Below are 26,675 nucleotides of genomic sequence, written 5' to 3' on the forward strand. Positions count from 1 at the left end.
TTATAAGTGTTGAAAATTTAGAATGGCAGTTGACAAAGCTGTCACCTTGACTTTATAAATGACATTTTTCCATTTGCTCTAGTCATTTGAATCAGAGTTTTGGCACATTGTCTATTATGTTGGCATTTATATAAATGTTTAAAGTAGGCTGTTTTTTGGTTTCGTTGAAACCAATTTTGTATAAACTAATGCATGTGTGTTATTTTTTTATAGTGCTGATACCATGTAATACCAGGGGTTATTTTAGACAACTAGGTTAAGAACTACAGAATGCTCTGCAATGTTGTTAACAAACTTTGCCATATTGGGAATTTTAATGTCTTGAAAAGTGGAAAATGTCTCTTCAACTATAGAAATCAACCAGCAGTTTTCTGTCGTTTGGTTTGCTTCAAGCAAAATGTTTCCTACGGAACAACAAAGCATGATCCGAAGACTGACAATAGCTTAAACATTAAAGGCAACACATACACCTGCGACAGTTGGACCAATGTAACCCCAAAGATCCTAAGCCTTACCGGGAGGGACTTGCACATGCAGAAAGACCACCCACTCTTCCTCATAAAGCAAGTTATCATTGAGCACTTCTACAAAAACTATCTGAAATCTTCGAGGACGCCTTTGTTTGCTGTTTTTGACAAATTTTCTCCGGTTGTCTCGTTAGAGCAAAACTTTGACAGCATGCTCGTGCCCAAGGACCATGTCAGTCGTGCCCAAGCGGACAATTATTACGTTAACGAATCAACGGTTTTACGGTCACACACCTCTGCCCATGAGCATGAACTGTTAAAATCTGGCCTTGACGCTTTTATCGTGGTCGGCGATGTTTACAGGCGTGACACAGTGGACGCTACCCACTTTCCAGTATTTCACCAAGTTGAGGGTGCTAGACTTTTTAACCGACAGCAGCTTTTCGCCAAGTCTGATAATCAAGATGAACTTGCCATCTTCGAAAAGGGAATTATGAATGCCGACAAGCAGGCTTGCCACACTATGGAAGCAGCCAAACTCGTTGAAGATGAACTAAAGAGAACACTTGAAAAGTTAGTGTTTGACCTCTTTGGTAGCGAAGTACAGTTTCGTTGGGTTGACGCTTATTTTCCCTTCACTCATCCATCATTTGAGCTCGAGATTTTCTTTGATGGTGAATGGATGGAAGTGCTTGGCTGTGGAATTCTGAGACAGCAGATTTTAAATTCTGCAGGCGCCAAGGACTCCATAGGATGGGCGTTTGGATTGGGCTTGGAACGATTGGCAATGAAGCTCTTTAACATTCCAGACATCAGATATTTTTGGGCTGAGGACGAATCATTTCTGTCTCAGTTCAGAGGTTTTTCCAATATTCAAGATATTAAATTCAGGCCCATATTAAGCAAGCAGCCTGCTGTGAATGTTGACATATCGTTTTGGATACCAGACGGTTTCTGCAGCAATGACTTTTATGACCTTATTAGGAGTTTGGATGATAATCTCATCGAAAGCGTTTCGCTAGTCGATGAATTTAAAAATCCAAAAACTGGAAAGCAAAGTCATTGTTATAGAATATTTTACCGTCACACCAGCCGAACACTTACACAGTCTGAAGTTAATACGCTTCATGAAACTATTCAAGATGCTGTTGTTGCAAGATTTAATGTAGTGGGGAGGTGGTGAATGACTTCTGATTTTTTTGAAGTATCGGTTTTACTGCTGAATGTTAAATTTTTTTTTTGCCAATTTTAATAATTTAAAGCTATGCTATCTTATGTAAAAGTTGCCAAATTAAGCATTAACTCCATGAGCTATTGTGTTCCTACATATGGTGTGTGTGTACTGTACTTCTGTTTTATATATTTAAATTTATTTAAATACAAATCTTATCAAATTTGTTTTTAAGGTAATATGAACATATCTAAACTGGTTCAACTGGTCCAGCATGCATCATACTTTAAAATTTTAAAGTGGAAGTTATTAAAACTAACCATATTTCTAACAAGGTTTTTACTTCTATTTTCTCATTTTGCTTTTACTTCCAGAAATGTTTAGCGGGTATAAGTTTGAATGCAAATTCCTGGTTGTTGGCCATATTTAACTAAAGACATTAAATATGAACGTGGCACTGGGCCCAATTACAAATGTGTGTATTATATCAGACAGAAGAAACTGTCCGCCTCAGTATATATTGGTAGGTTTGTCTAGTGTACATTTATTTATATATATATTAATTGGCATGTACATGAGTATTCTCTTTTGATTTTAAGGCACTTTTTCTCAAAAAAATATAAATCTGAAATGTTCAAAAATAATGTACAATCATGGCCTTGTTGTTGTAACCATCAAAAGTAATTCTTTTGTAACTAAGTCTTTTATGTATGAAAACTGCAACTTAATGACAAAGGTGCATTTTTAACTCAAATTGTTTTTTATGTCCACTAAATTAATTGTGTTATATACATATTATATAATAAGGTTCTATTTAATTGCAAGGCGATAAAAAAACAGAAATGTGCTTCTTTATATGCTACATCATAACTTCAAGTTGCTAGAATGTTACTTCTCTTCCTGAAAATTGACAGGTTAATGTCCCTACGTTATATAACAGAGTGAATTGTTTTCGTATCCTAGCATAGGCAATTGGGCAATGTTGAAATTATAGAAAGCCACTAACAACAAAGCTTTAACTCCTGTTTTTTTGTACCCTTGCTTACACAAATTTTTGATTATTCAAAACTTTCTTGTGTTTAGTTGGATAGAACAGTGGATGGCGAGGAGGCTGACCTATGGAAGGATGGGTATTTTGGAAGTAAGACACGCCGGTATATCTGCTTCACTAGAGACAACCGACCTCATATAAATCAGGTATTATGGAATTCATACGACCATAATACTGTTTTGGTCCAATTGTGTGTGTAGGCATTTTTTTTTATTTGAATCACCTGTACTGGCGCTCTACATACATTGTCATGAATATAAATTGGTAGCATATATTCAACTAAATTATTCGGGATGCACTACTACGTAGTTGCAACCATAATCCACTCAAGGTCTTTCGTCATTTATGCGACTCTTTTGTTTGTTAATAATTAGATATAGGCCGATACATCGGTTTACCAATAATATTGACTGTCATTCCGCTTTTATCAATATATTGGTATTGGTAGTTTTGGGCCAATTTTTTTTCTGATATTTTAATCTGAAAATTAGGTATAGTTTTCCTTAAAAACAATCAAATTTGTTATATTTTAAACTTGCAAATTTGTGATTTACTTTTATTTTTATTTCAAACTTATTTCACCATAGTGTTTAGTTTATACTGTTTATCATCATGCAAAGTTAATAATTAATAGGTTGAAAATTGAATGTCATTTGTATTTTACTTTTAATTAATTTAAATTATTACTATATCCAACATATATATTAAAAAAAAAAAAAGTTGCTATTACTACCGGGTATCGGTTGGCAAAAACACAAAAAAATCAGGTATTTGTATCGATCCAAAAGAGTATATTGGTCGATCTCTATTACTAATCGGTAGGGCCATTTTTATTTTGACCTAAAAAAAATTATTTTTATTGAATTTTGACTTTATTTTGACCTAGCAAAATTGCTTATTTGTAGAGGCCACAGTTTTCCTTCAATTGGTACCAGTTATCCAAACATAATATTTTGTTGATTTCAGACCCAAACATAATGTTTTGGCGTAAAGTCAAGGTGCTTTATGGTTTATAAAACAATAGGGTGTATCTTTATAGAATCGAAAACCATCGGCGGCAGGTTTTTTTTTTGTTTACTTTTATTGGTTTGTTGATGGCTGCGCTCTGATTTTATTTATTTGTACTCTTACAGGAACTGATGATGCCACTTTGGCGAAATATATTTTCCTTTAAACAAAACATCTGATCCTGTTTTTACTCATGTTTTTAACTATGAGTTTTACTTGTTAATGGTTTACAAAAAGTGCGTCGTGTTTATTGACGATAGATTTAGATAGCTTTGTTATTTTGTCCTTGTGGAAAGGCCACTTTGGCTCAATTTTCTCCGGATGGTAAATTCTAATCAACAGCAAATGGGAAAGAAGTGATGTAACCCCCTTCATGCGACTTTAAAAAAATCACTACAGAATAGCTTGCTTAGGTATTTTTGTATTACAGAATGTCAGTGGGCTATTCCTAAAATCAAAACTGTTGATCTTCAAAACAACCCGGTTTATCAAGAGGAAGTCTTTTATAAGAATTATTTAAATACGTAACAATGAATAGGCAATGAACTATTTGTGATAAAAGTTACTGCTGATCCAAGTGGGCATTGTGACATATTTCCTTCTTTTATGGGTTACTATGGTTTAATTGTGTCGCAGTTCCTGATTTACAATGCTTCCATGACGATTTTTACAAATATTGCTCTCAAGAAACACAAAAACTGTGTCAAAAGCCATAATTTGACAAATTTTGACTTTATTGTAAATTTTGACTTTATTTTGACCTATAAACTTCTTAGAAACAGTCCCCTAGATGCTGAAAACAACTTTATTCTTTGATTCGTGGACAGACGAGGTCCTTAAAAATTTTTAACTTAATTGACTTTTGCGGGCCCTACTAATTAGTCATTTGATTTCTACCTTGAATTGCTCAATAAATTGTATGTACTCCTCTGAGGTCTTTAATTAAATACTGAAGTGCAAAAAAGGTTTGCTATCTAATGGAATGTTAAGTTTTTTCAAAATATTGACTCACCTGAATGGCGACTTTTTCACATATTGCTAAGCAACTTTAGAAAAAAGTTAGATTAGCTGTTAATATTTTTACAGACCCCAATTTGTTAAAATGCTCTCATGTATATTTACCTCAATTGAGTGTTACAAAAATGGGGATACGTGTTTTAAGTCTGAGCACTAGAGTTGACCTCTAGCCTCTTTATGCTTCATTTTAGATCAAAAATTAATGAACTTCTTCGTACTTTCAGCTGAACCAGGTCGTCACTGACCTTGCTCTGGTCGGGTCAAAGGAATCGATCCCTCCCGGTTACACGGCGATGAGAGAGACAGTTGACAGTCGGGAACCTGTTTTGAAGAAACACGTCATCTGTGTGAGATACGTTGTCAAGCACAACACAAGCTCAGCTATTGTGGACATTACTCTGGCCAAGGACGACAGCTATAAAGCAATGATGTACACCCTTGTCGGGTAAGTTTTTGTGATGCCATTTAGCTCTAACATGCCGTCGTAAAATAGTGAAGGTAGTGACGTCATATTAAGTAATTAGTAATGACGTGTTAAAAGAGGAAAAAATTAATCAGAAACAGTGAATTAACGTCCAGCGAAACGCGGAATATTTGTTATTGATTTTACTACATTCACAATTTCACTATTATCAACAGCGCATTTTCCTAAGTTATATGCACGGACTATTCAAAATTACAAGAACGCATTTCGCCAATAGCAATACAACACAAAGGTCACTTTTCCCGGGCCAGGTGTTTTTATGCCACGGTTATCGCAACATCTTTACCCCAGCTGTGCACTAAGTCAGCTAAAATTCATACTGTGAATGAGAGAACTAAAAAGATTCATTTTTGCCGTAACATATCATTTCATAAATTGATCCCACGAAACTCGCACAGCAGTCAAAGTTAGACCACTTTTTAGAAGAATCTGCGACAGTTGAAGAGGTCGTTGTTACACCAACACCGGATATTAGCGTGGATGACAAACATTCAAGAACATCAGCTGCCCCTAACTTGTCGTTTTTCGCAAAAAAAAAAGTGGAAAAAGCCTTAATTTAGTAATGTTAGTTGTATACAATTGAAAAAAACAACGTTTTGCGTTTGATTTGGTTTCGCCCCTCGCTTAGACGCTTGACCCAGTTACATTAAAATAACATTGCTGCTTCAGACAGCTAGTTGAAACCTGACAAAAACGAACCAAAACGATTTTAGCATTAACAAAAAGGGAGGGCAAAGTAAACTTCAATTAAAGTTTAAGTCACTCAGTTTTTAATCTTATTTAAATAAGTCGAATCTGCTTTACTACATTTAAGCATCTGCAAATGACTGGCACAAAAGCAGGTAAAACAACAATGCCATTTCAATATTTGTCTATAGCAGGAATCTATTTTATTCAATAATTTCTACAGTGAATCACCATCACAACGCAATGCACTTAAAAAATCCCCCTATTATGTTTCATCTGAAATGTCATATATTATATTGTGTAATGCTGCGTTGTGACAATATGTGTTTTGTTTGTTCTTATTACCCAACGTCTGACTTTTGAAATGACAACTGTGCACATATGTTTATTTTCATTGCACTATATTTTAAATCAGTTTGTTTATTTAAGAAATGCAGTTATTGATTGTTGTTTCCAAGAACAAATTTTCCCAAATATATATAGCAAATTAAATTAAAACTCGAATTTGTTTAATTTTTTCGACTTGCAGGGAAGTGAATGGAATCAACTTAACCTTCAAACTCTCCCCGATAACCAATGTCGCCAGTCGGCCTGCCCCTCCCCCTCCCAGGATGGCCACTGAGGTCCCCCTGCACGCCCCGCCCCCAAATCACCCCCAAAACGCGGCCCCCTCAAATCACACGCAACCGACCTATGGCAACGTACAACGTTCGACGAGTGTGAATGCTCCACACACAGGTTAGTTAATAACTAATAGTTATTAATAACTAATAGTTATTAATAACTAATAGTTATTAACATATTTTTTTTCTGTTTTTCTGTGCACATTACTGTTTTTCTCTAAGTATTTTTCTAAGTATTTTTTTTCTGTTTTTTTTTTCTAAGTAATTTTAAATCGACCCAATTCTTTTAAAGCGACTCTAAAGTACTCAAATTAGTTTCTTAACTGAGCGTACTGCGGCATAAAATGCTGATTTTTGAAACCCTAAATCATGACTTTTAATAGATTTCATTTATTTTAATTACGGGACTTGCATGTTAGTTTTGTACATATTGCACTTAAGTCACTGGTGCAGTGATAACATGTTTACAACCCTCGTGGCCAAAATGTCACTTTTAGGTTACTTTTAGGAATACATTTAGCCATTTGCGTTGCTAAACAATACCCGTAAAATCCATCATTTATAAAATTACCGACAGGTTGTGCAGACGTTTTATTTAATCGACCTTTGTGTTTCAGGAATTGAAGGCGTGCCTTTCAAATTACACGAACGCCTCACGAAATCTTTGGATGAAACTCCTACGGTAACGTTTAACGAATTTACTTTTAATTTCGTAATCACACATCACCTATAATTTTTGAATAGTTTTGAATTTATTTTATGTGCAGCTACGGTTATGTGTTTAGAAAGCGTAGTTGGCTAGTTGCTAAACTAATTTTTAAAATCACTTGTTATTGTGTTGACCATTTCATTTCTGCTGTTTTTCGTTTATTGATATCTATGCAATTTTCTCTTAGGTATTTCAATGCAATGTTGAATACATTCGTGATAATGGAAAATTCATGTAACGCTAATGTGATGATTTACATGGTACATGTTTTTTTGCAACTACATGTTGCATTACAGACGAAGTATGCATTTATAATAAAATCACAATACAAAAAGCAATGGAATCACATAAAACACTAAGCCTTTTACCGCTTTGCAATTAAAACATAACTAGGGCCATTTTTATTTTAACCTAAAAAAAAATATTTTTAACTTTATTTTTATCAAATTTTAACTTTATTTTAACCTAACAAAATTGCTTGTTTGTAGAGGCCACAGTTCTTCCTTGAATTGAATCCAGTTACCCAAACATAATATTTTGTCGATTTTAGACCCAAACGTAATATTTTGTCGCAAAGTCAAGGTGTTTTATGTATTCTAAAAAGTGTGTCGGTTTTTTTGGTGATAGATTTAGATTGCTTAGGCATTTTTGTATTTATCAAGATGAAGTGTTTTATAAGAATTATTTAAATACGTAACAATAAATAAAAAAAAATGGACAATTTGCGATAAAAGTTACCGCTGATCCAAGTGGGCATTGTGACATATTTCCTGCTTTCATGGGTTAATATGGTTTAATTGTGTCGCAGTTCCTGATTTACAGTGCTTCCACGACGATTTTTACAAAAATTGCTCTTAAGAAACACAGAAACTTTGTCAAAAGCCATAATTTGACAAATTTTAACTTTTTAAAAAATTTTAAACTTTAATGTAAATTTTAACTTTATTTTGACCTATAAACTTCATAGAAACAGTCCCCTAGGTGCTGAAAACAACTTTATTATTTGATTCGTGGACAGACGAGGTCCTTAAATTTTTTTAACTTAATTGACTTTTGCGTGCCCTAAACATAACATATAATCAAACATTTCTTCTATATTAGCTGTTCTTAACCTGTTGGACGCGTACGCACCACTAATGTTAAACGCCAGCAGCTTTCGACTCATACGCGGAAATTATGCGAGTACAATATAGCGGCTGTTGCACTTTTCTAATATCGCATCAATCACAAACTAAAACTTTCATTGTACGCTTGGAGCGTGGTGCTGTTTTTCTAGGTTTTCCCAACCAGATACGTTTGAGAAAAATAGTTTTTTTGGATCCAGCTGGTGCGCAGAGATCATATAGCAAGCTAGCCTAACTGTTACTAGAATGCTTATAAATGTTTTCAAAAAGAGGTTGAATTCCAGTTATAAACATATAAATTTGGAATAAAACCTTTTTTATTTTGTACACCCTTAAAGGTACTTCGTCTTTTGTTGTTTTACATCCGTTTACCAAATGAATTCATTACTAAGGTTAAACAAGCAAAAAATATAGTAAAACGTGCAATGGTCTTAAGGTTATTATGCCAACATTTTCTTCAGTGTTAAAAATATTCTGTTAACTTATTACTTTTTTGATTAAATTAACTTCCAAAAAAGTGCGTTGGATCGACACCAATAGGGTACTAACCACTTGCCATTATGTATCGGACCAGATCCAATATTGTCGGACACCCAAACACTCACCCGCTTGTCTTTTTTCCCTTGCAGGACCCGCTGCCGCAAATCACGATAAAGACCGCTTCCCAGCTCGCCGAAAGCACGGCGTACGACTTCAGCCGGGACAAGGAGATTATGAACGGTCTCAACTGATCCCAAATGTCAAACGCAAGCGTCAGCCCTTTACATCGGCGGCTGTAACATCGCCCCCTACGTCGTGACTTGATCCAAAATCGAAAAAAGCTTTGGAGAACGATTTTCGCGCCGTGATTTGCACTCGCACTTTAGGGGGGGGGGGATATTCTTTTCAGGGCACCACATGCTTTTTGTGTTGATGTTGTTCCAGTACATCTTTAAACTGTAGGGCTAGGCCAGTAAGTTTTAAACATTTTGCTCGATAGTCTAATACTACAGTTTTGACGTCACAAATATAAACTTGTTGTTATGTTAAAATTACCCCCCGAAATATACCACCTGATGATGGTACATGTTCACTTGACATACACTTGTTACAGCACGTATCGCTATTTTAAGCATCCTACTAAATGTTTTTTCATAATTCAATCGTTTATAAAAAGTTGACGGGAAACAACCCAGTTTAATACAAAGTGGAACCTTGTGACAATGGGTTTTGCTCTTTTTGCATTTCCCCGAGTCAGACGTGATGTATGCCGTTTATATCTATTGTTTCACTTTTGAAAACAAGTTTATAAAAAAGTAATTTTGTTTTACCACCGACCTTTTAATATACTTGCCAAGGCGCCGTAGCAACTCGCCGTTTTAACTAGTTAATTATTAAAGAAACGCTAAAACATCGCATGCCTTTTGCGCGAAAAAGTGACCCTCAAATAAATATTGACTGAAAAACTTTCGCCATGACATTAATTACTCCCTAATAAGTATGCTAGACTATACTATACCTAACGTTGAATTCGATAGCTTCGATTTGCCTGTTTATAAACAAGGCACTTCGAAAGGGGACGTTTTCGGGGGAGGTAGACAATGTACTAAAGCTAGCTGATTGGTGCAATCAGCGTAAATTCGTTTCCATTTCCAACGCCACTGGTGTATGCGTAGATCTTGCGAACTTGTGTTACTGTAACAGCATCTGACACTCGCCATCTGTACTATACCCAATGCTGGTTTGTTTCCTACATACTTTTATTTAACTTATCGTTTTTTGTTTTCTTCTGCCGTTGGAATGTAACCCCGCCGTAATTTTGTGTGTTGTATGACGATGTTAACTTGTTTATCAACTCATCACAGACACAACAAAAAATGTCACCAATAATTGTACCGAAATTCCTGAAAGCTTTGTTCTTCAACGGCGTTGAAACGAAAACGGTTCAAGTTTTTAACATTCTCAACGGCGCTGTATTGGTTTGCGTCCAAGTGGTAGACTAAAATTTGTCCTAACTCTCCTTTGGTTTTGCAAAGTACCCAAATGTTGTGGTTGGTTATGTTTGGTGTTCTTTTGTTTAGCAAGCAGGTTTGTGAACGTAAACGCTTTTAGCTAATATACCCATTTTTCTTTCAAGCTTTATTATCGCAATGCCTTGCAGATGTACATTACATCCGAACGCTCTTCCAAATTATGTCTAAGTTTACTAATTGTACTCTTCATGTCAGCTAAACATAAGCCTTTCAAAAGTTATTTTTGGCAAAAGCCTACCGTTTTTGTCCCGTTAATTTCGTAAATTATTGCTCTGTTACCAATTTTAATATCGAAATTTCATTAAAAAAGCCTATGGGATTTCCAAACACAAAATTTGTGCCATTGGGCCCCGAGATATGATATCGGCAATTATACCTAAAAATAGTAATTAGCAAAACTGTATCACTTTCTCTGAAACCAATAATAATGCAATATTTAACCCAGTATCAAACGAGTAATAGCAATAGGCTCAACTGAATACAATTTGTGGGACAATTTCTAAACAAGGATTTGTAATTACTAATGTCAATTGCCTTCTACTCTCTTTTTTGTGATTATTTTTTTGGTTTCGTTCGTATAATGAAATGCACTTGAGCTTCTTCGAAAGACCCGTGTTGATTTGTCTGGAGCCAATTCAAGAAACTTCTTCTTGGAGCATTTTTAGAGAAAAATGTTCATCCGGTGAATCACGATTAGTTGCTGAAATCATTTAAGTGTGTTTCGCAACACAGATCGGTTCAAAGAGGGTCGCCCAGGTGCGGTATTTACCAGGTATAGATCAGTGGCTCCCAACCTTTTTTAATCACGAACCCCAGAGGAATAGTATTAAGCTTCCCCTAAACACTAATCATACCCCGGATTTTTCTTAAAGCTACACGCATATTATGTTAATGGTATGGACGAATTCTGTCTTAACTTAATTTAATGTGTAAGAGTTAAATCAACGACGTCATCTTTAAAAGAATAATTTGTCACGGTTCAAGTAAAAAGGATTTGAATCTATACTTAACGCTTAAAGGTACCGAAATTAAAATATCCAAGCTGCCAAATTAAACCTTCAAACGATGCCTGTGGAATATCTCATGAAAAATTAGTTTTTTATGCAAATCAAAATGCAAGAGGAAATGTTTTCCGGACATTTAGCGTTTAAGTCTTCTTCCTTTAATTTTTGCTGACCTTAAGCTACTATTGTTGCCAATGTGACGCATTAAGATAGGATACGTTGCGAATCCATATTTAAGACTAGTCCTACGGTATCAAATAGTTTATTGGTTAGGTGGCACTATTTTAGTGCCTAACAAGTTATTGCCACACATTAAAAAAAGTTCTGTCAGTTTTCAGTGCACTCGCGGACCCCCTGAGACTTTCTCACGGACCCTTGGGGGATCAGTGGAACCCAGATTAAAAGCGTCAATCAACTTTGCCAGTTCTATACTTCTATCACACATATTCTAACTTATAAAGAAGTATACATTTAAGCTAAGCTAAAATTAACACACAATTAGAAGTTAAAATTTAATTAATACATCCAAGCAATTAGATAATTAGCGAAAAAGGCAACTAGGCTACTCCAAGCAAAGCATGATTTCTATCCAAATTTTAGACTTCAGGATACATCATTCATATTCGAAGGTTATCCCGGTTCCCTTGAGTTTTTCACCAAGTATTTCGTCCATCTTTTCCGATTGGGCCACAGTGAAGTAGTTTTTCCAGTCACCAACTTCACCTAAAAATCGTACACGTCGATAACTTTAGGCTAAAACCTTTAATTAGTTCAACTGCAAATGCTATAGATAAGTATGTGGTCCGGGAAAAGTACAACTTTATTGTTTTTCTAGAAATCGATGATGACAATTTTCAATCATCTTGTGCCAATAGATATATACTCATATAACGTAATATTTTTTTTAATATTAGACCAGCAGCAGAGTTTAGTTGCCTTCAGTTTTTCCTAGTTTCATATAAAGGGCTAGCTGCATAATTTAGATTATAGCAGTTGTATGGGTAATATCATTTTTGCACATTCGTACCGGTAAAAAAAAATGTTTTTTACCAGGCCATGTCCTTTATTCACCAGGCCATCCTTATGTTCTTGAATGTATTAAAATTATTTTTAGTTGCGATTTGTGCACGGTGTCGAACCATAACCCAGGTTGCTTATTTTAGACGTCTCATTATGACTTTATCTGTTCTTGCAAAATGTATTTTCATTGTTCTGGTAAGAAAATGATTCTACTTTCACTCCTAAGTTTTTAGGTAGATATTATTCTACCAAAAACTGCAGCCGCAAGTTTTTACATCCTAAACTTTGATTACGACCCGACTGTCCGAGTACCACCTAAAAAAAAATATACGGGCACCACTTGCGGTACGTGGTGGGAACTGCGGGAGTAAAAACTTAAACTTAGAAGAATTTGAAATTACTGTTTTTAGGTGCTGCAGATTTACCTTTCTGTACATGTTCACGGACCGAAGAAGTTCGCTGTCCGCCAACTGATCGTTATTCACCGCCCTCTTCAGGCTTTCAAACGACGTGCGTTCAACAATTTTTGCAACATCACCCTGACTCAGCTCGCATCCGACGAAATTGGCAATTTTCGTTACCATGGCATCTGGATGCTAAAGTAGGGAGAGATAATTTTTAACTGGATCGAAAAAGTCGATTTTACGAAACAAAACGCATAGCAATCAACGCACAAACGGGACTATCGCAGTTTTGCAATAAAAAAACAAAAAACAAACAGAAAAGTAACAAAAAATTGATTTGTCCTAATGTCACTCAAGTGTTTTAAGTGTTTTAACTAAAGGATTCAAACAAGTTAATGAAAAAAAAAAAAAAAAGTACAGGTCAGCAACTATAAAAGAGGAAAGGTAGGGCCTATGCGTCTTGGGGGTCATGTTGTTCTGCTTGGAAACCATAAAATAAAATTAGCAAACATAACAGGTCATTGAAAAAAAAAAAACTTGCGTTGTAAATTATATGATTTAATTGCCTTTTTTATCTCTTCGTAGCGAAGTGCAAGAACTTTGGGGTGGTTTATGTATGGAAGCCAGGAGAGAATGTAAAAGGGGTTGAATTCGCCCTCCAAAACATCGGTTGGGAGGCGACCTTAAACAATATAACTTGCATGGCTTATTCTGTTGTCAGTTTGTCATAAGCCCTATTTTCAAAGGACTGCGTAGACGGTTAAAAACAACCCGAGACCGACCACCGTGTCCGACTCCGGCCGAAAAATTTGAGTCGAGGGCGACTCCGGCAAATTTGCCAATTCCGTCGAGTCTTGGCTGCGGCTCCAACTCTACAGCCAGTATTTAACCCATTGCGTAACTAAAATAAGGTGGATATTTAGTATTTAGCAATCCACTCACAGGGGTGTTATATAACTTATCCACCCAAAAAACGTCATAAGAAAATATTACCTCATATGTTATTTCAGCTTTACAACTTACAGTTTTTCGCTTGTTTTAAATTTGGTACTGCGCATGCGCGCATCCTACCTTACGTCGAGTATACAAAGTTACGTCGAATACATAAACTACTTTACGTAGTCTTATTTGAGTCCCAAGGCCGACAATAAACCGATCTTGTAGACTACCGAGTCCCAACACAAACCCGATGTTTTATATGACTGTGATAAATACAACCGTCGTTTTTTTGCTTAATTTTTCTGATGCCTAATTTGCATTATGATATCAGAAATTTTACGTCGCCTGGGCTAGTCTGTTATATTGCGTTTCATCCTTATTCAAAAAGAATTCATGTTATTTTTTTAGGATGTTCTCCACTCCATTTCAAATTTTTTTCAAAAATAAATAATGGTAAGAATGCAACAATGTACAGTTTACTCCTGCGATGTACGTTTATGTTACCTTTTAAAATCAGTTTGCAGAATTGTTTCTTACAAATTAGGTTTGTATCCATGGGCGCCCCCACGATGGGGCAAGAGGGGGGGGGATTTTAAAATGTGATTATTACTAATTTTTGCAAATTTAATATGTATTACTAATAAAGGTTCAAAATATTATACATTATCCATTGCCCCAAGTGGCGAATCCAGGGGGGTTGGGGGGTTCTTATCCCACTTTTTACAAGTGATATTATTGTATTTTCGTTCGTTTTTGTTACGGTTTAACAAACTGTACGAAGCGGCGTGCTTTTTAAGTAGTTGGGTCACATGTCTTAATGTAATGCGAAACCAAAATCGACCGCAAAATGCCGTTTTTTGTCTTTTGTTTGGTCGACCGTAAACGCCGGATAGTTTTCTCTTTCGTTATTCGTTTAGGTTCACTAATTAGCAAGTGTGTATTCGACAACTGACAACGCTATGTCTTACCTTCTTTTCTCGCTAAAAACTTCGAGTTTGGCGCAGTCAATGTTCCTTGCTGTTTGCTCTCTGCGCGATGTTTGTGTAACATCGGCATCTGTTTAACTGAAGCAGATTCTTGAAAGGATTTATAATGGTGACTGTCGTGCGCGTTTCAAAGTCTCCATTTTTATGCATAGATATTTAACGCAAAATTATGCTCTTTAAGCATATTCTAAGACCACGTGTTTTAGTGCTTCACCGCAGCTTGTAATTTAGCTGACTTCAAGACTGCAAGCTGCATGTGAGATCAACAAAATCCAAAATCAAGCACAAATTATATGGCAAAAGCAAATATAAAGGTTAACACGGCGGACAGAAGTGACAAATAAAATTAAGTTGCACTATTTAATTCATTCTGATCTTTTACGAAGGGGTAAAGGTTATCACGTTAAATGTAATCGTTTTCTGAAAAAAAATCGAAAAAAAATCTTTGAGCTCAAAATTCCTCTTAGGTCAATAAATCGCACATAAACTGGGTTGGGCTTTCGTTAACTTGACAAAATTTTACTCAACACCTGAATATTTTGTGCAAATCAATGTCCTTAAATCTGACGTAGGCCTAACCAAAATTTGGGTCGTTCTACCTTATTGTCAAGAGAAATTTCAATTCGAAAAACGAGAAGGCTATCATAGCCTTGCCATATTTTATCATTTTACGTAAAAAAGAAATTGTCGCAAATTGCCAAAATTTCGAAACAAAACCAGTTTAAGGTATCCTATAGTTCTAATAGGTTTTAACAGTATACGGTAAATTGGCATCCTTAGTGAAATTATTAACAAAAATTTAATAAAAGGGTAACGGTAAATCCTGCTAGTTAAATCCGACTTAAATAAAATTAGAATCTATATACCATCTTTGAGCATCCGATACAAAAGTAGATATGAAATAAGGTTTAGCCGGGTCAGTTCCGGTTTTAAGGCCTTGTCCCGGTGTCCCGTCCGGGTAACCAATATGTCCCGGAATTTTCAATTTGATATTTACAAAAAAGATTGAAAAAATGTAAAAAAATCTTGAGTTAGCCACTAAAGTAATACTTTTTACTTTTCATTTTCGGTTGGAAAGTCTGTCAAGCAAATTGTTTTAACATAGAATATTTTCCAGCGCGTGTTAGGCTAAGAGATATTTTTCTTGGGGTGGGGTTGCACGGGTTAGTTTATTGTTGTGTGCTGGGGGTAAAAAAATTAAATGGATATTATCCGGCGGGTGCTGAGAGATATATTTTTTGAGGAGGTCCAATTTTCTTGAGCAGGCAAAAATATATTTTTTTTTATTTGGGATGTTGAGAAAAAAATTTTGGTGTTCCCCTTAGGAGCCTTGAATTAGGAAACGTAATCATAAAATAAGTGTGTTGTAATCGTATAAGCGCTGTAAGTTCTATATACGAACGAGTGGTAGCAATATCTCGTAAACAGGATTCGTTTTAATTTCCTATAGTAGTGTAGTTGGTTTGCGTTCAGTAAGCGCTTGAAATATTATTATTTTGATATGTATTTATATTGTTACTATTTTTGGCGTATGTATTTGTTTATCAAAGGAGCTTTATAGGGGGTGGAGTTTGTCAGACTCAAACAAAAGATTTTTGCTTTAAATCTTTACGAAGAAAACTTAACAGAAAATGTATCCCTTGGCTACAGTTTTGCATCTGTAATGTCATAGGCAAAGGAATGTATTTATGGCCCATATCTGTTGTTGCTTAACCAAAGGAAAAGGTACAACTTAATATATACGGTACCCTAAAAATAACAATCCAATGTGTAATATATAATATTAGAAGAATTCACCTGATCAATTATACTCTATTTATGATGACGCAATTACTTAGAATAACCACCCTTAAAATAAGGCCTTGAAAATATCCCCCGACAAAATATACAACAACCGCAACCCCGTCTAGTTGATTAGTTGCATTGAATTCTTTTGAATTAAGCCTACATATTAAATTTATTTACAGTTTTCAATATGCGTCCCGGATTTGCATTTGTAAAAAATGGCAAGCCTACTTAGAAGGGTTACTATTTTCGGCCAAACTCATGCGAAATATTAAATTGAATTATTTTAAGTAAGTTGCATTTTTAAAAAGCACAGAACCCATTATTGTAAAATATATTTTAAATAACCCAATTCCAAGCAAGCCATCTGCAAAATAGCTTAAACCCAAGTCAAGCCCTTTACCAATAGGGCAATGGGCAGTGCAAGTCAAATGACATTCATCAAACCTAAAAACAAATTCTTTAAGATACCAAGTTTTTTTCTTTGCAAGGCGAAAATAATTCAACTTATCAAATGTAGGCCTACAGAAATTTGTTTTTTATGTGAAAAGTCGAATTTGCCTAAATGAAAAAAAAAGTCATTTGCCTAAATGATTGAATTCAACAGTTCCGCCACGCCCGATTTTGTAATATCTTGTTTTTAGTGTTTTTTTTTAGTTTTGAAATGCACTAAATTTGCCTTGTTTTGCAAACTAAGCAACACATGTGGGAAATTTATTTCATAATTTTAAATTGTTTCGTTATACAACGCTCATGTAACCCAGGTTGGGAACTACTGAGAAAATAACAATAGGCTTATTTCTAAATGGACGTGCTTTTTTGGTTGCTTGCCCTACTTAGTTTGGTATTTTCTGTTTTCTAAGAATGTTTTTTGCAATTGAAACATTTTGACTAAATAATGAATAAAAAGCTTTATTCAATATAGTGTATTCTCGATAAATATGCATTGTCGAAAATTTTCAATTTCCAAAAGCATGTATGTCAGACGACAAAATACATGTCGGTAGGCCTACATGTGTTTGCGCGTATACTTCTTAAGGTAAGCTCTTAAGTCGAACTGGCCTAGGTAGCAATGGTAATAATTCATGACAAACCAAATGGTGCCCATAATATTTTTACCTCTTGCCGTCACACCACACTACGCCTTACTTGAGACCAGGGGTTAAAGTGAAACCATTTTCTTACGTGAACGATAAAGAGACTTATAACCGGAACACATCACCATTTTATAGATGACGTTACACAGTTACGTCAAAACGGTATCTCTAACAAGTAACCTATAAGGACATGTGAGGTTATTTTCGATGTCGTGCACGAATATTCAACTGAAATCTTAGTTTAAATCAGGGATTCTTACACTGGGGTCCATGGACCCTTGAATTAGTCTTAGGAGGTCCATGAAGGCTTAATCGAAATATTAGTGTATATTTAAAAAGTTATCATTTTTTCAAAGAAAGCAGTTTAATTGAAAACAAAATGGTTTTGCACTGAATGTATTTAAACTCCATTTCACTTTCACATTGTTTAGACCGAAATCAGCAAATTTATCAAGTTTATTTCTATTGTGACGTCAATTAGTGACGTCATTTGTTAAAGTTTTAGTCTTATCGTGATTTGCGCGACGTCCAAAAAAATTTTAGGGGTCTCCGGTGAAAAAAGTTTAACAACCCTTGGCTTAAATACACTAAAGCAGACGGCAAGATAGCCTTATAAAAATGTGACTGGTCCAGGTAAAAAAAAGCATTTATTACCATTTTTAACGGTACAACGGTTAATTTTACCACTGCTAGAAATACTTTGTTCGAAAGATGTTTTACTGCGTAAAATATAGTAGAGTACAATAATTGTCCTTATTTGCGTGTTTAGCAAAACCTATCAGAAAACTGGTAAAACTGGTCGTACACAAGAGATGTAAACGGTTTATTTTTTTAATAATTGTGTACAAGTTATTTGACGTGAAACATTGGCAATTTTAAAAAGGAACAAAATGCAATCAAAACAAAACTTTAAAAATCATACAATCAGCTAGCAACAAAACAGTATGAGAAATAATACAGAAAAAATAACAAAAGCGCAGCTAATTTTTTTTCTCACTTAATTACAAGACCCGTACGAAAAATTTCTTATTCATATTCGAAGGTAATTCCGGTTCCCTTGAGTTTTTCACTGATTATTTCGTCCATTTTTTCCGATTGCGCGACAGTGAAGTAGTTTTTCCAGTCACCAACTTCACCTGAAAGAAAAAGTCAGCTCGTTTGCGATCATATGTAGGGATGTTTGACAGGAGCGGAATCCAGGGGCACCATGCCCATGCCCTTACCCAAACTACATTTTTTCCTACTTTGCTACCTAACTACAAAAACATTTCGCGCTTGAACGTTTTTTAAGGAATTATTTTATGCCCAAAGGCGCCGTGTGATCTTATAAACTTTACAAAAATTCAATGTATGAAAAAAATGACATATTTAAATATAAGCAAATCTTTTTTTTTATGGGTCCAATTCGCCATGTCTTCTTGTAAAAAGTATAAAATATAAACAAATTAAACACAATTTTTTTCGCGATTATCTTGAGATTCGCTTAAATATTGACGCACGATTTCGCTAGAGAACATCGAAGGCTTGTGTTATGACTTTACTGATGACGTCATTTTTTCAAATTTCCAAGGCTTCCGAAAATCTAAAATCTTTGAACCAGCCCTTGCTTGATTTGAAAATAAGATCGAGGTCGAAACACGACACCAAATGATTTTGTGTATTCCAGCCTTGTTTTGCGATCTAATGTAGGCTATAGTTTTCACAACCGAAATATAATGATTTTACAAAATATAAGCTTAAAAATAAGCTTCATATTACGTAAGGGAAATTTGGGCGTAAATGACCTGGAAAACATTATGTTTGCCATTTAATTTGATCATTTTTGCACATTTGCGTAAAGTTATGACGTCATTTCGTATCGGATAGCGGTATTTTAGCCCAAATTATCGTGTATCGGTATTTCAGTAAAATAAAAAAATGTCGAACATCCCTTATTGTAACTATACAGAATTAAATTGTATGCTTGTTTGCTATGCGATAAACAGAAAAAAAACTATTACCATAACTAAATACAGAAATAATTCTCAACCATAAAATTAATTAAATAAATTTCTAAATTGGACGAAAGTTGTCTATGCGTATTGTTGTCACTTCACCATAATGCGAAGTATGAAGCTAAACCGCAAAGTGCTTTACTTTATTATTCATAAAAAATCAAAAAGCTTAGCGTGATATTGCTACTTTTTTACAAACAGTAAATTACCTTTTCTGTACATTTTGATTGCCTGCATAAGCTGGCTGTCGGCCAACTGGCCGCTCTTTACCGCCTCTTTCATGTTTTTAAATGTCGTGCGTTCCACAATTTTTGCAATGTCATCCTGACCCAGTTTGGATCCGATGAAATTGGCGATTTCGGAAACTGCAGACGCGGGATTCTTAAAAAATACCAATGGTTTTAATTCGGCCTGTTCGAGCTATATGGTCTAACAAAAAAATTTCGCTCGTCCGACTACAATATGATATCTTCCTAAACATTGATTCTTAACCTGCGTAAATCTGTCAAATGAGTAATTTTGCAAATGCTGACGTAGAGGCCTATTTAATATGTCATGCTATCCCTCAGGTCTAAAAAGCAAAAAGGTAGCGTCTAGCGTTCGAAATATTTTAATTTTGGATTTTCATTTGAATGCACTTTATTGCCATTCTGATGTTTTGTTAGTTTATTAGATTAGATCAGTGGTTCTCAACCTTTTTTTTAAATTGGTCTGTGGCCCACCTAAAAAGTTACCATGACCCACCAGTGAGCCCTGGCCCACTGGTTCAGAACCGCTAGATTAGATGATCACACGTTATAACTTTCTTCTTTGAAAAGAGGTAATTAAACTCACTGGGTTCTTAATCGGCAATAATGACCTGTAACACCTTAAGTCTTTTTCCACTTAGTAAGCAACACGAGTATACGTTTTTTAATTATATGGATGACTTGTTAACCTTCCTCATGTCTTCGTAGCGAAGAAAGAGGACCTTGGGGTGGTCTCTGTAGGGAAGCCAGGACAGAATGTTGTAAGGGTAGAATTCGCCTTCCAAAACATCGGTTGGGACGCGGCCTACAGCAATATACACTGTTTAGAAGGGATTCCCAATCTATTTATAAAACTGCAGATTGATCAAACATAACGCATTGAAACAAATGCACGTTTTATGTACGGTATATAAAATGATATATGTGTTTAACTGGTTTTCACAAATCTAAATTCCGTCGATATATTTTGTTGTCGTTATAAAACAGTCTTTTTTTCGACGGGCAATCTAACTTAACGTTTCTCAAGTCACCTGCTATAAATTACCGCGTTCATTTATGAATTTTAGTTTCGGTTATCGAATGTGTTTGCCTAAAAGGTTTGATCAAGCAATATATTTTGTCTTAAAAATTATGGAGAAAATTAATATTTTTTTTTAATATTTTCTTTAAAATTACGAAAATATAGAGCATTCTTATCGTTGTGGTGATATTTTTTTTTTTAAAACAAAAAAAATTTTAAAAACAAACATGACAAATATGTTTATTTTGCCGTTAAAATTTCGAAAATTTTGTGTGCTGGCTAGTTTCTGATGCCTACATCTAGGCAAAAGTCAGACTAAGTGTTAAATTTCCAGAAATTAAACTTTATAAAGCTAAAATAGCCACACGAAGAACTATCTGGCGCTCAAAGACATATTCGGGCTAATTGCATTCAATAAATCACCTGAAATGCTTTAACCAAAGAAATTGCACATTGGCCGACTAAACTTAAAAAAAGATTATTAATAATACTAGTTGACAGTTAAAAACAGAAAAGGACGAATTAGCATTTTTACTTGAATAGATTTACAAGTTTAAAATAATTTCTCACCCGGGATTTCCCTATTGCATTGCTCGCATTTATTGCTTCTCGCTTCTCGCAGTCAACGATTGGACACGGAGTGAGCTTCGAGCTGGGAAGGTTTTATTTGTGGAGAAAAACATGGTATTTCTATCTAAAGATTTTACGTTTTGTACAATTGATATATTTGTTTTTATAGGTGCATTTAAACTATACTGAATCGCTAGAACCGCAGAGATCGCAAGAACCGTGAGGTGTGCAAGGATTTCAAGGACGGTGTATCGCTTACAATTAAAGGTTGGTGTTTTCGCTAAAAAAATATTGCAAGAAATCGAATGAACGATGATTTGACATATGGTATCGGCACTGAAGATCCCCTTGTATAAAAAAGCAAGTGGTGGCCAGCTAAGGGAAGAGAGGTCGACGCTTAATCCCGGATTTACACCAGAATTGGTTGTTTGTTTTTTGTGTAGGCTTAAAGGGTAGGGACTCATTGGCAGGGCTCTGGGTGACACAGTAAACCGGAGCCATCAAATACTTAACCCATGGCTCCAGCTACAGCGCCGGAGCCAACGAACACACATCCAATGGCTCCTGTTTAACACTAGAACGGCCAAGGTATCGAATTTGACACTTTTCGAATTTTGTTGTATGTTTTTTGGTATTGAATGCTGTTGCTACAATAAATTTTGAATAGCTTTCGAACTTTCGTAAAAAAGTATGAATACGTTATGGTTAAAGAACTATGTTTTTGAATTCTTTCTTTACAATCTGTAATACCTCTAACGGCCGAGGTGGCGAAATCCACACCTGGATGACAAACATATGTTTACTTCGCACGTTTGAAAACAGCTTATACATTAGATAAGCTTGGGGCCTTTATTCTTATAGATTGTTCATCCCTTTCAGAGAAAACTTTATAAAGAATTTATGACACAACAGAAGTAGCCTACTTTGTACAAGTACAACCTTGTTTAGCTTGACACCCGTGACTATAGCTGCAGAAATTCACACGATTTATTTTGCTCAATTTATGGTTGGTAAGTTACCAAGACTAAGAACCTAAGAGAAAGCTACACCTCATACTTTTTCATTTAAAACTAAAACAAAAAACATCTAATATTAGCTTTTCTTGTTTTATACGGTATTAGCAGAGCCAGGCTGTCAACTGTACAACAGTCAACACAATACAGGCAATAGGCAGAAAACTAGTTTACGATATAGATCAGTGGTTCTCAACGGTGCATCTGAAGAAGTCGGTTGATTATGAGTCTCATTAATGTCTCTTGCCTCGATCAATTAACCGTTCTTTTAACAATGGAGATGTCGGATTCTGAATACAAGTCCACGAAGTTTTTGTTGGCTGGTTTTGTGCAAGCCAGCAAGCCGGCAAGCCACAGCCGTTCTGTTTATTGACTGGCGACGACCAACTGGGGTATATTCATATAACGCTCTCGCATATACAAGTTGAGAATTTGCATGAAAATTTTGCACGTGAACTGGGACAGCAACACAAGTGAAATACTTTTATCTGTAACGGAAATAAAGCATGCACGAGGCTTTAGCTTAGCGGATGTGAAATATCACTAAACGTCGCATTCAAAAGTGGCCCAAGCTTTTTTGGAACACGGACCACTATTTGTGAATCTATTTTTATGGCGGACCGCAATACAAAGCAAAAAATAAAAAAAAACGAATTTTATTTGTTTTCAAAACTGACAACATCAATGGGACTGATGCGATTGCTTCTTTTTGCATAAATCATCAATTTTCGAAGTTATTTGTGAAAGGCCAACTCGTAAACCAGAGTCCACGGAAAGTCTGGAAGAGTGTTAAGAATATGTTACTACGTCATAGACGAGGAATACTAGAATTTTTCGTAGTTAACTTTTTGACTACAACGAAGGCGCAACAAGTAAGATACGATACTGGATAGCAAAAGCTTTGGAAATCATTGAGTTGTGAATAGCTGCGGCAATTATCTTTGAAAGGGTAGGCACTACTGTACAACGTATATGTATGACTTTTTAAATTATTGTCAGATCGCCACAGACCCAGTGGCGTAGCAGCCACAGTTGGCGGTTCTGGCTCTGCGCTTGGGGCGATAGGCTGCAAGGGGGCGGCAAAATGAAGCTGCACAGTGCACACAGTACGAGAAATGAAGTAATGCAAAAATAAATAAAAAGTAAAACAAGAAAGACAGCTAGCACACCCTAAAAAATTTAAGGATAGAACAACAGCTAAAAAGCTCGAGTTGATTATTGCGTGATGTTGGATAGCTGTACGTCATAAATCTGTTGTTATATAATCACTGTTCATTTTCTCTATATCAGCAGTAGTTTCTGTAGTCAGACCTCGTGTGCAGTAAAGCTGAGATACTGGTGTATTTTATTGTTTTAGCGTAGCTAGATGGGGGAAGGCAGACATAGTGTTGAGAGTTGGCTGGTACAACAGATTCAGTTTAGTTAGGGTAGGATAGGTTTTCTGTGCCAGCATCTTAATTTTAGTTAGGTGTTTATTAGGAATTTGAGGTAGACTACTGGTGTGTCGTTGGGAAAGACTCTTCCTGTTACTTACTTAAAAGATTTTTGGCGGCCAGGGGCGCTCTTATTGGCTTTTGACGCTAGCACGAAAAGAAGTTTTAGCGAGTCTCTCACGTTTGGCCCTTTGAGAGTACCCGGGCCCGGACTGAGGGGAGCCCGGAGAGATTATCACGAGCTAAATCACGAGCTAATTTGTTACGATTTGGTCCCGCAGACCAAGAAAACTGTGGAAGGTGAACCAGTCCTGGGCATTTAAACGTTTAAGTTAATTGTTATTAATTGTAAACGTTTAAATGACAGGCTGTGGTTAAGTTTATACAAGTGTTAATTTAGACTCGAAAATGAAACGTGTCAAAGAGAGTGGAGCTTTTTTTTTAAAGAAAAAGAAAGCAAGAGAAGCAAAATTAAAAAAGCACGAGGGAGCTATGCTAAAATTTGTAACCTCTTCTGGTTCAAATGTTTCTTTAACATTACCAGAGAACGATTCAAATGAAAATCCAGACAATAACGCTGAGCTCCAGAGATATACTGAAAAGATCAGCTTATCAGCAGAAAGGCATGAAACAGAATCTATCAAAAGTAACACCAATGAAATTAATTATTTATATTTGGAGACGAAGGTTAAAATAACGACGATCGGAAGCAGCAGTAGCAGTAACAATTTGCCCAATGATGTGGCCTCTTGGCTTGAATTTATCGATCACCATTTGGGAGTTGACCTAGTCAAAGCAGGACCAGAAAAATGTCAAAACAACGATGGCCCATTTGACTTTAACGCCGAGACTTCTTTCTCAAGCAATATAGAACATCTGAGACCCGGCACATTATTTGTAATTATTTTTATTGAAAAGATGGCTTAAACATGAAACTATTCCAAAATTTGCTGCAGTCTACTTAGGGCGGCATTCTCATCGAAAAAGCCAGGCGCGGCAGCATATGCTCGTACACCACTGCACAGACCATACCTGTGTAGTCGTCGCGGACCACCAGTTGTCCAGCTGACCACAGTTGGGGAAACCCTGCGCTAGCGTAATGGCACTTTGCGAGTATACTGTAGGACGACCCTGAGTTTGTCTTTCTATCTTTTGTTCCACAATTAGGCCTATGTACGGCATAGTGGTTATTATTGTGCTTGTTAAGCTTAGTAAAGTATGTTGCTTGGAAATTTTATTGCACAAACAATTTTATTCTTTTGGAGCGTCGTGTTGATTTTTGTTAAGTGCTTAGCGGTCCAAGAAAATTGTCTCGCGTCCCCAAAAGGACCGCTTTTTAAGGCTGAATCCCCACCGCTTATACAAAAAACGTTTTAAAGCAGTCTGATCGCGACTAATGAGATGGAACGCTATTTCTTTTGTTGTCGCGTCTCCACCGACCAGACTTGACGCAAATCTTACGCAAAGCAGACAGACACGACTAAACGCGTTTTTAGCGAGATAGCGCGTGCGTTACTTTTTTACCGTGTCTGAAGATGCTTTTTGATGAAAACCATTGTGCTTTTACGGGTTTTTGTAGGTTTTATATTAGGAATGTTATTTAAAAGGTTAAGCAGGTAAGAATTTTTAATTCCAATAAAAATATATTCCTTGAACGGTCGAAAAGCCTTTTAATTTGTATCTTTCTTTTCTATGTCTGATTTTACCAGCTTGGCTAGTTTCAAAACAATTTTTAAGACATCCTTGCGTAATTTTGAAACTTATCTTCATATTTTAGAAAGTTCGACAATGTAAATGGAAAGAAACCTCTTTATACCTTTTTTCACAATTAGAGTATACCCACTACTTGTGTTGTCGTAGAAATTGCTGGTTACGTTTCCAAACACATATTTCTTCGAAAATCTACATGTTATTTGCCTCCGCCATGGAGACGGGGATGTGAACATTTTTTGCACAATGTGCGCAAAAATGTGCACGCCAAAATGTGCAAAAAATGTGCGCACATTTTAAAATAGCTTCAAAAAAGTGCGCACTTTTCTTTAACAATGTGCGCACATTTAGAACTGTCTTCAAAAATGTGCGCACTTTTCTTTAACAATGTGCGCACATTTTGAACTGCCTTCAAAGTGTGCGCACTTTTTTAACAATGTGCGCACATTTTAAAATAGCATAAAAAAAGTGCGCACTTTTCTTTAACAATGTGCGCACATTTAGAACTGTCTTCAAAAATGTGCACACTTTTCTTTAACAATGTGCGCACATTTTGAACTGCCTTTAAAGTGTGCGCACTTTTTTAACAATGTGCGCACTTTTTTGCTCTTACGTAGTTAAAATAGTCAAAAAGTATGTGAAATGGACTCGTTTCTAATTTATGAAACAGACGTCGGGCCGGATGAATTTCAACGGCGGGCTACGGCCCGCGGGCTGTAGGTTGCCGACCCCTGCTCTAACACTAACTCTAGCTTAAAAATGTGCGCACATTTTGAAGGCATTTTAAAATGTGCGCACATTGTTAAAAAAAAGTGCGCACATTTTTGAAGGCAATTGAAAATGTGCGCACATTTTTGCGCACATTGTGCAAAATAACGCCACGTCCCCTGTTGCCGCCATGACCACAATGAATTATATTGCCTAGCTTTGGCCAGTTCAAGTTTCGCGCGCTTTGTCGGTGGGGATTGGACACAGTCGCTTTCAGGCACGACGCGACAAGTCATTAGACAGACATGTTTCGTCGCATCGTGTCTAAAGCCCGGTGGGGATCCAGCCTAAGAACCGCTGATGAACATTTCTATATGCAGGTTTATATTT

General features: G+C 35.9%; 4 protein-coding genes across 4 annotated transcripts; 2 read left to right on the forward strand and 2 right to left on the reverse strand.

Annotated features, from left to right (window-relative positions):
- The first annotated feature begins 218 nt into the window (after positions 1–218).
- Positions 219–2,009, forward strand: LOC146133420 (phenylalanine--tRNA ligase, mitochondrial-like). The gene has a single exon (XM_083396446.1). The coding sequence runs from the start codon at positions 271–273 to the stop codon at positions 1,648–1,650; it is 1,380 nt and encodes a 459-aa protein (XP_083252572.1). The 5' UTR covers positions 219–270; the 3' UTR covers positions 1,651–2,009.
- A 7-nt stretch (positions 2,010–2,016) lies between these two features.
- Positions 2,017–10,944, forward strand: LOC146133421 (multivesicular body subunit 12B-like). Its single transcript, XM_083396447.1, has 6 exons — positions 2,017–2,161; positions 2,722–2,835; positions 4,939–5,159; positions 6,415–6,623; positions 7,126–7,190; positions 8,971–10,944. Exons 1-6 carry the CDS (start codon positions 2,084–2,086, stop codon positions 9,070–9,072), a joined length of 789 nt encoding a protein of 262 aa, XP_083252573.1. The 5' UTR covers positions 2,017–2,083; the 3' UTR covers positions 9,073–10,944.
- A 1,026-nt stretch (positions 10,945–11,970) lies between these two features.
- LOC146133422 (sulfotransferase 1C2-like) lies at positions 11,971–14,776 on the reverse strand. Its single transcript, XM_083397737.1, has 5 exons — positions 14,689–14,776; positions 13,348–13,463; positions 12,803–12,973; positions 12,709–12,736; positions 11,971–12,080 (listed from the first exon to the last, which is right to left on the reverse strand). The coding sequence occupies exons 1-5, from the start codon at positions 14,774–14,776 to the stop codon at positions 11,971–11,973; spliced, it is 513 nt and encodes a 170-aa protein (XP_083253863.1).
- Positions 14,777–18,614: 3,838 nt separating this feature from the next.
- On the reverse strand, positions 18,615–25,423 carry LOC146133423 (sulfotransferase 1C2-like). Its single transcript, XM_083397738.1, has 5 exons — positions 25,392–25,423; positions 24,900–25,036; positions 20,520–20,635; positions 19,792–19,963; positions 18,615–18,724 (listed from the first exon to the last, which is right to left on the reverse strand). Exons 1-5 carry the CDS (start codon positions 25,421–25,423, stop codon positions 18,615–18,617), a joined length of 567 nt encoding a protein of 188 aa, XP_083253864.1.
- Positions 25,424–26,675: the final 1,252 nt, after the last annotated feature.

Source organism: Ascidiella aspersa, chromosome 9 (assembly GCF_963924565.1).
Source record: "Ascidiella aspersa chromosome 9, kaAscAspe10.2, whole genome shotgun sequence".
Classification (NCBI taxonomy): Eukaryota; Metazoa; Chordata; class Ascidiacea; order Phlebobranchia; family Ascidiidae; genus Ascidiella; species Ascidiella aspersa.

Excerpts from the sequence above, each read along its gene's own strand:
- LOC146133420 (XM_083396446.1), top strand. The coding sequence starts at position 271 with ATGCTCTGCAATGTTGTTAACAAACTTTGCCATATTGGGAATTTTAAT.
- LOC146133421 (XM_083396447.1), top strand. The coding sequence starts at position 2,084 with ATGAACGTGGCACTGGGCCCAATTACAAATGTGTGTATTATATCAGAC. Across the intron at positions 2,836-4,938 it reads ACCGACCTCATATAAATCAG|CTGAACCAGGTCGTCACTGA; the intron begins GTATTATGGAAT and ends TCGTACTTTCAG. Across the intron at positions 6,624-7,125 it reads TGTGAATGCTCCACACACAG|GAATTGAAGGCGTGCCTTTC; the intron begins GTTAGTTAATAA and ends TTTGTGTTTCAG.
- LOC146133422 (XM_083397737.1), bottom strand. The coding sequence starts at position 14,776 with ATGCCGATGTTACACAAACATCGCGCAGAGAGCAAACAGCAAGGAACA. Across the intron at positions 12,974-13,347 it reads GCTACGAAGAGATAAAAAAG|CATCCAGATGCCATGGTAAC; the intron begins GCAATTAAATCA and ends TCCCTACTTTAG. Across the intron at positions 12,737-12,802 it reads CCGTGAACATGTACAGAAAG|TTCCCACCACGTACCGCAAG; the intron begins GTAAATCTGCAG and ends TTACTCCCGCAG.
- LOC146133423 (XM_083397738.1), bottom strand. The coding sequence starts at position 25,423 with ATGGTTTTCATCAAAAAGCATCTTCAGACACG. Across the intron at positions 20,636-24,899 it reads GGTCCGCGACGACTACACAG|GCCGCGTCCCAACCGATGTT; the intron begins GTATGGTCTGTG and ends ATATTGCTGTAG. Across the intron at positions 19,964-20,519 it reads GCTACGAAGACATGAGGAAG|AATCCCGCGTCTGCAGTTTC; the intron begins GTTAACAAGTCA and ends GTATTTTTTAAG.